General features: G+C 37.8%; 1 protein-coding gene across 2 annotated transcripts in view; it reads right to left on the bottom strand.

Moving 5' to 3' along the window:
• The window catches only part of gstcd (glutathione S-transferase, C-terminal domain containing), a 62,747-nt gene that overhangs the window by 15,623 nt on the left and 39,464 nt on the right, over positions 1–7,660 (bottom strand). For both annotated transcript variants that reach the window (XM_014007741.1, XM_014007742.1), the window contains 2 exons: positions 6,757–6,801; positions 4,685–4,813 (listed from right to left, as the gene is read on the bottom strand). In XM_014007741.1, the coding sequence (XP_013863195.1) occupies positions 4,685–4,813; positions 6,757–6,801 (174 nt within the window). The remainder of the gene's footprint in view (positions 1–4,684; positions 4,814–6,756; positions 6,802–7,660) is intronic.

Below are 7,660 nucleotides of genomic sequence, written 5' to 3'. Positions count from 1 at the left end.
TATATATATATTATGCTGCTAATCTTCATCTTTGCTGCGTCTGGCAGAGAAAATCTTTCATTAGTATGCATTGACCATAAGGGCGCTTGTATAAGTAAATTCTTTATTAATCCATCTTTTCTCGAGAGGAAATGCCGACTCTTTGTCACTCTTTCACCCAATAATCACATCACAGAAATAATGAGGCTTCATTATTCACTCTTTTTCAAATAATCATGCCCCTCATTTGGTCCATGTGAGCCTGAGACGGTGTGAAATGTCTGCAGCCGCCTGACACCTAATCATCATACGCTTTTGCAGAAATAGGCTGCTAACTCATAATGTTACTGGAGGAGTTTGCAGAAGTTTTTTTTTCCCTGAAAAGCCCAAGCGAGATTAAGTTCAGTCTAGAAATGGTACAATTTCTGTTTCTTTTTGTGTACAAATGCATCTGTTGTTACAAAGCAAACAAGAATGAAGGGTAGTGATTACACTGATTCAGAGAGTTAAGAGCTTACAGTCACAAGAAGAATCAAATTTTAAAAAATGCACGTATTACCCTTACTAACATCACTATGGTAATTACACCTAAAAAGCCTGTTAGCACCTGACTATATACTGTCATTTGATAATGCACAATTTTCCTACTGTTCCTCCTGAATTTGAGTTGACAATGGGCTAGAGCCTCTGTTCAAACACCTTCCTTTTCTGGGAAAGCTAAGAACTGTCATCCCACAATAGTTGGAGCACACTCTCTGGTTTGCCTTTTAAAATAAAAACTGGGGACCACTAACCCAGTCTGCCACTGTGCTGTGCAGTGTTGTCCTTGTTTCGCATGTGACACTGAAGAGACGCCTATTTGTTTTCCTTGATGACCTCTGCTATATGGACTTGCCATCCCCATTGTTTTCAGACCTTTGCTCCTCAAAAATGGACAAATGTAGACTACATGTGTTTTGTGGACCTGGAGAAGGCTTGTGATCATGTTCCACAAAGCATACTATTGAGATGGATGGATGGATGGATGGATGGATGGATGGATGGATGGATGGATTTTTCCCCCACAAACACATCTGACAGAATCAAGTGCAAAAACATAAAAATCAGTTGATTCAACCATTTCAAATGTAGTAAAAATTAAATGACAAAAAGCTCAATAGACTGTGTGAAGTTTGGTTCATTTCAACACCTGAACTGTGCAATATCAGTTTGGGATATCAAACATCGATTACGATTACAATATAATTAACTAAATGAAATCATGGATAATACATAAAAAGTTTAAAATCTTTATGACAAGTGGCTTCTTTAGGACACTCTTCACTCCCAGGATGAAAGCCTAAATATTTTGCAGTGAAAAAAAAAAACTCAAGCACTACATTTTATATATGTTATTATACATGCATCATGTGAAAAGAATCCAAGAGAGTAAATAAACTATCTGGCTCGGCCACCCAAACACCCACATGTCGAGTTTTTTATACAGCGGGTAAAATAAGTATTGAACACGTCAACATTTTTCTCAGTAAATATATTACTAGAGGTGCTAATGACATGAAATTTTCACCAGATGTCAGTAACAACCCAAGTGATCCATACATGCAAAGAAATCAAGACATAAATGTCCAGAAATGAAGTTATTTGTAATAATGTGGAATGGCACAGGGAAAAAGTATTGAACACATGAAGAAAAGGAGGTGTAAAACGGCATGGAAAGGCAAGACACCAGCTGAACTCTCTCAGTAATTAGAAAGCAAGCCTGCCCCTTGTCAGTGCAAGTTAATATCAGCTGGTTCAGTCCCAAATGATGGCCAGGTTATCACACAAGAACCATCTGATGATGGGTAAAAGTAAAGAGCTCTCTCAAGACCTTCGCAACCTTATTGTTGCAAAGCAAAATGATGGCATCGGTTACAGAAGAATTTCTAAACTTCTGAAGGTTCCAGTGAGCACTGTTGGGGCCATAATTCAGAAGTGGAAAGGACATCATTTCACCATAAACCGACCACGACCAGGTGCTCTTCACAAGATTTCTGACAGAAGAGTGAAAAGAATTATCAGAAGAGTTGTCCAAGAGCCATGGACCACTTGTGGAGAGCTTCAGAMAGACCTGGAATTAGCAGGTACGATTGTTTCAAAGAAAATAAGTAATGCACTCAACCGTCATGGCCTGTATGCACGCTCACCACGCAAGACTCCACTGCTGAAGAAACAGCATGTTGAAGCTCCTTTAAAGTTTGCTGCACAACATTTAAACAAGCCTGTGAAATACTGGGAGACTATAATCTGGTCAGATGAGACCAAAACTGAACTGTTTGGATGCCAGAATACACATCATGTTTGGAGGTCAAATGGCTCTGCACATCACCCCAAAAACACCATACCAACAGTGAAGTTTGGAGGTGGGAACATCATGGTGTGGGGCTGTTTTTCAGCATATGGTACTGCCAAACTTCAAATAATTGAAGGAAGGATGAATGGAAAAATGCACAGACATTCTTGATAAAAATCTGCTTCCATCTACCAGGATGATGAAGATGAAACGTGGCTGGACATTTCAGCAAGACAATGAGCCCAAACACAAAGCCAAGGAAACTCTCAGTTGGTTTCAGAGAAAGAAACTAAAGCTGCTGGAATGGCCCAGCCAATCACCTGACCTGAATCCAACAGAAAATCTATGGAAAGAACTAAAGATCAGAGTTCATAGAAGAGGTCCACGAAACCTTCAAGATTTGAAGACTGTTTGTGTGGAAGAATGGGCCAAAATCACACCTGAGCAATGCATGCGACTGGTTTCTCCATACAGGAGGCGTCTTGAAGCTGTCATTGCCAAAAAAGGCTTTTGTACAAAGTATTAGATAAATTTCAGTAAGCGTGTTCAATACTTTTTCCCCGTACCATTCCACATTATTACAAATAACTTCATTTCTGGACATTTATGGTTTGATTTCTTTGTATGTATGGATCAAATTTCATGTCATTAGCACCTCTAGTAATATATTTACTGAGAAAAATGTTGACGTGTTCAATACTTATTTTACCCGCTGTATTTGTTAAGTGGAACAGGTCTCAGTGGAGCGATGAGAACAAGAGCTTGTTTTAATTAGAGAAGGTGCATATATGTCCCTGTTTGTCCCACAGAAAGTTAGAGTATGACTATTGGAACAGCTGGTTCTTCTAAAACTGGGCTAAAGCCCACAACAGAAAGTTGGACATGTCTGTGGGGAGAAAAACTAACCTGACACACACTCTTTAAGAAAGGTGAAGGAAGTTTTAACACTTACATCAACAACAAATAAAAGCCTAGCATTATCTGAAGTAAGGCATAAACATTTTCTGCTTTTCATGTCAGTTTTAATGAGAATGGACAAACAGTTTTGGTCAAACCTAGTAAATGATGGTTTTGGGCAATCTCGTGATATAGCAAGATTTCCTGAGATGTGTTAGCACTCGATATTCTTGAGTAGGATATTCAGCTTACTACCACATTAAATTAAAAATGACTGAGTTAGAGTCAATTTTTGTGTTTGTTAATGTTGATGAGCTGTTGTGGCCATCTTGAATTGGGTTGATCCCAAAAGGTAATTAGTAGTAGAGGTGCATCCAATGGTTAATTTATGAGAACTTAATAGTAATAAGAAACAGTATGCAGAAAACATAAAAAGCATTTGTGGGAATGCTGACTCAGCATATAATATTAAATTGTTTTAAGATAAACAATTTTAGGTTATAATGAAATGCGATAATCTGTACTCTGTGGAAAGCTTAAATACATTTACTTTCTACAAATGTCCACTTTCGACTTCTGTACTAAAGCAACATGGAGATGAAGATTTTTCTAAATGGCTAAAACAGTTTGTAAACATTTGTAGCTATTTCAAATCTCATTTATCTGTGTATTTGTTTTAAAACACAAAATTGTTTTTGTGCACATATTTTTTTTTTATTTTGTGTTGCAAGAAGACAAGAGATAATGCACTTCAAATATTTATTAAAAGCATTGTGCATTTTTGAACAGAGGTAAACAAGGTAATTTTTTACCTTTAAAAAAAGAAAAAATAATCATCCCTAAAAAGATCTATGAACCCTATCACCTCTGTCTTCAATTCTCTGAATAAAATTACTAATATTTACCGAAAAAAGACATACTGTTTGAGTGAAACTTGCGGCACTAAAAGGTTTCTGATTAAAAGCGAACCTTAGGGGAATGAAAAGTCATCTTTGTTGCTCCCATTAATATAATTGCGTGCTGGCATTTTCAGTTTCTGCATAAAGACGAGGGTTTTGACATGCCTCTCTCTGATGTGGTGAGCTCGTGGTCTTCTAATAAACATAAATGTTTTACAACATCTCACAGGAAAGCTGCAGCAAAAAAAATATTATCATTATTATTATTTTTAAATGAATAATTAAAATAGTGTTGTTTTTCCCCCACAAAAAAATAATAACATGCTGCACCTGAAAATCTATTTGTAATTACACCAATATATTGTGTGAACCTATTTCATAATGTAACAAGTAACCATAAGAGGTCGGGCCTTATTTAAAATTTATGCACACAGACATTTCTGTGCTTAAAGAGGGCGGCTGACTGTACCAGCCATCTTTAATCACAGCAATGTACATCCAATGAATGCTTCATTAAAACATGTTGACTGGTTCATGAGACATTTTGCTGACAGACAGACAAACACAGATTGCTCACCCCAATGTGGAACGGTCCAGTGAAGTAATCCAGATTGGCCTGAATGAAGCCAATGTTTTTCAGCCCGAGCTCAGCGCTGCGGCGCTGGGCTCGAACCAAAGACTCCTCTTTGTTCTCTATCAGGGTGATCTTAAGTAAAAAAAAAAGAGACACAGCTGTATGTTTAAAGAAAAACGGGAATAGAAAGTGTTACTACTCAAACATCTTGAAGTGTGTAACACAACCCAGAGAGCAAAAGATGTTAATTCAATGTTGAACTATGGTCAAAAAGGTTGGTTTTTGGCTAAGGTCGATGATGATAGTGGATCAACCATCAAACAATCATCCAATTCTAGCCAAGTAAAGTAAAGTAACCAATGTTGAAAAGATGTCATTGAATCAATGTTGTTTTGTGATCGTATTCTAATGATTGAAACACCAACGTCTAATCAATGTTGAATCAACATATGCTGTTTGTCCCACCGCCCCTACCACTCCTACCCTCCTCTCTGAGCATTGGGTGAGAGCATTTGGGTGGGGTTTATCACATCTTAAATTAAGCAACACACATTGAGAACAGCGGGTTGTGATTTTTCTCTATACATTTTCTTTTTTGCCTGTGAATGTTTTGTTTACTGTTTGTGCATAATGTGTAGTCACAAAAACATAAACAAGTGACTAATACTATACCAATGTTGATTCAACCATCATCTCAATCATTGAAATATTGATTTAATATAAAATAAACTAGAAGCATAAGAAGCATAATTCATGAAATCCGACAGCAAGAGGTATTTTTAAGAATCCTAAAACAAAAAAACATATTTTTTCAGAACATTATCCTAACATAATTAGCAACATACTAACTAATATTTTTATTTTATGGATTTGGTTAGCTGGTCTTTTAATAAATTTTTGGAACACAGTTTTTTCTTCCATGGGAGGACATATCAAAGGTGGGACCTCTCTTCTCCTCTGTTCTGGATATATATTTGGATTCCGATCACTGGATTCTACAGATTGGTTTGGAGGTTTCCTGGTGTTTCTACAAAACAGTGTCGGTGGCTGTTCATTTCCTGGCTGCCTGACCAATATGAAGGATTGCCGTTCTATCAGCACTCAGACTTTGCTTTGAGCGAGCTGGAGTCGGTCTGCAAGTGGTTCTGCTGAGGGTCGCGGGTCGGCTATGGTCCCTGGACTTTGCTGGCTAGATGGAATTGACCTTGGAGAAGATGAGAGCTTGGCTCGGTGGAATTTTTCCACATTATTTGTCTGATTGGATTTGCCACATTGAGAGGTACCAGCGGACATGAAGGCAGATGGAAAATTGTTATTGTCAGCCTGGCTCTTCTGTTCCCAAAACAACTGATTACAAACTTGGCTCTCCCCTACATGGCTCCCCTACCTGGTTGGTTACGTCGACGGAGGGTCTGCCCCCCCACCCGTCTGTGATCTGGTTCCTGGAGCAAGCTGAGGGCCGCACAGAATGAACAGTTACCATCCATATTCTGAACTATGGCTGCGCGGGTTTTGGGGACTCGATTCTTCGGGCTCATTTTTCAGATATTCACACAAGTGCATACAACATTCATGGCTTCAGATACACGCCCCCCTAAACGCCCTTACTCCTCTGGTTAATAAATCTGCTCTATGCAGAGGTTTTTTATAAACACCAGAGTGTGTCACAGTGCTGATATAATATGATGTTTTTGAGGGGTTTTTTCCCCTCATCTTCCCTTGTGTGGTTTTTAGTTTTTGTGCCTCCTCATGATGTCTTCATGAAGATGATCCTTGTTCTGTGCAGGGTCAGTGGCTGCATGACCCAGAGCACCTGTTCTCCCATGTTTGTTACGTTCTGTCTTCTTCTGAATGGGTGTTCTGAACTGTAATTTCATTGTGCTCTGTACAATGACAATAAAGGTCAATCTAATCTAATCTAATCTAATCTAATCTAATCTAATCTAATCCATTTAGATTATTTATATTGTAAATAATGACACAAAACTGAAGGTAACATTATTCCAAAGTGTAGAAATACAGTTTTTTCTTTAAAAAAGGGGAACAACACTCTAGTGAAAAGTTCTTCAGTTTACCTGGCAATCTGGAAGTGCATGAGCCAGAACAATTCCCACATGACCCTGAGAGCAAAACACACACAAAGTAAAACATAAGCCCAAAACATATAAAAAAAGGGCAACAGTGGCAGTGGCGGCTGGTCGATGGGGGCGCTAGGGCTACTACTCTTGATACACAAAAAATAAAAAAAATTAAAATAACAAAATAAAATCTTATAAATATTTCGAAAAAAATATTGTATGTTTTCTGATAAGTAAAATAAATAATTTAAAGTTATTGATGTGTAAACTTCCATTTTACTCATGAACTTTTTCGGGTTGAGTCACTTCCGGGTCACGGGCTGTTCGCCGCTCCAGACTCCCATAGGCAAGTCATTGTAAGATTTTGGACATGCGCAGTAAGTCCCCAATGCAAAATAATACACCAGCTTGTGACGCAGCCCGTCACCGCTAGGCAGCTGACCTCTGGTATTCATTTCTATGGGGTTCACCCTGTCGACGTCATGTTAATGCGGCAGCCTAGCCCGCAGGGCTATCAGGAAGCGGGTTTTGGAGGACAACAAACGAGAATGAAGGAGAAAACAGCACCATAAGTCTCTTATATCTAAACCTTTACAAAGCAGAATATATGAGGAGAAACTTAAAGTGATGTAGTTTGGACTGAATAAGCTGGAAATAATACAAATTGAGCAAGAACGTGGTGTAGTTAGACTGTGTTGGTGTTACCTTTATTTTTTAGCAGTATATAATATAAATAATGGTGAACACAACTTAATATAATATAAAGATATTTTTTATGTTTCTATTTAGTTTTGTATTTTGTAAATTACTTTGAATTTATTCTTAAAAAGGGGCAGATATTAAAATATATATTTTCTTTCTGCTGCCTTCCATTTTATTTATTTTTTTCTTCTGTTGTGCT

Source organism: Austrofundulus limnaeus, unplaced genomic scaffold (assembly GCF_001266775.1).
Source record: "Austrofundulus limnaeus strain Quisiro unplaced genomic scaffold, Austrofundulus_limnaeus-1.0 Scaffold44, whole genome shotgun sequence".
In the NCBI taxonomy this organism is placed as follows: domain Eukaryota; kingdom Metazoa; phylum Chordata; class Actinopteri; order Cyprinodontiformes; family Rivulidae; genus Austrofundulus; species Austrofundulus limnaeus.
The sequence above is the reverse complement of the archived record's forward strand: the minus strand, read 5'-3'. Positions and strand labels throughout refer to the sequence as shown.